General features: G+C 71.2%; 1 protein-coding gene across 1 annotated transcript in view; it reads right to left on the bottom strand.

Annotated features, from left to right (window-relative positions):
• Positions 1–221, bottom strand: part of PPP4R3A (protein phosphatase 4 regulatory subunit 3A) — a gene marked incomplete at its 5' end in the record, with an annotated part of 38,668 nt that extends 38,447 nt beyond the window's left edge. Inside the window, one exon of the mRNA XM_015571285.1 lies at positions 92–221. Within this exon, the coding sequence (XP_015426771.1) occupies positions 92–221 (130 nt within the window). The remainder of the gene's footprint in view (positions 1–91) is intronic.
• Between the last annotated feature and the right edge of the window lies 1 nt (position 222).

The raw sequence follows: 222 nt of genomic DNA, 5'->3' as shown, positions 1-222 counted from the left end.
TCGGGGGGGGGGGACCGGCGGCCCGCCCTCTCCGTCCTCATAGAAAGCGGGCCCCCAGCCCAAAAGGGACCCGGGAGGCGGGGTCACTCACCGTCGCTCTCGGCCCTGACGAGCAGGGACATGCCCTTCAGCCGCTCCACGTAGCCAGACGACACGTGCCCGGTGCCCCGGTCGTCCCACTGCCGGTCCTCGTTGAGCGTGTAAACCTTCACCCGCCGCCTG

This window comes from Myotis davidii, unplaced genomic scaffold (genome assembly GCF_000327345.1).
Source record: "Myotis davidii unplaced genomic scaffold, ASM32734v1 scaffold732, whole genome shotgun sequence".
Taxonomy (NCBI): Eukaryota; Metazoa; Chordata; class Mammalia; order Chiroptera; family Vespertilionidae; genus Myotis; species Myotis davidii.
The sequence above is the reverse complement of the archived record's forward strand: the minus strand, read 5'-3'. Positions and strand labels throughout refer to the sequence as shown.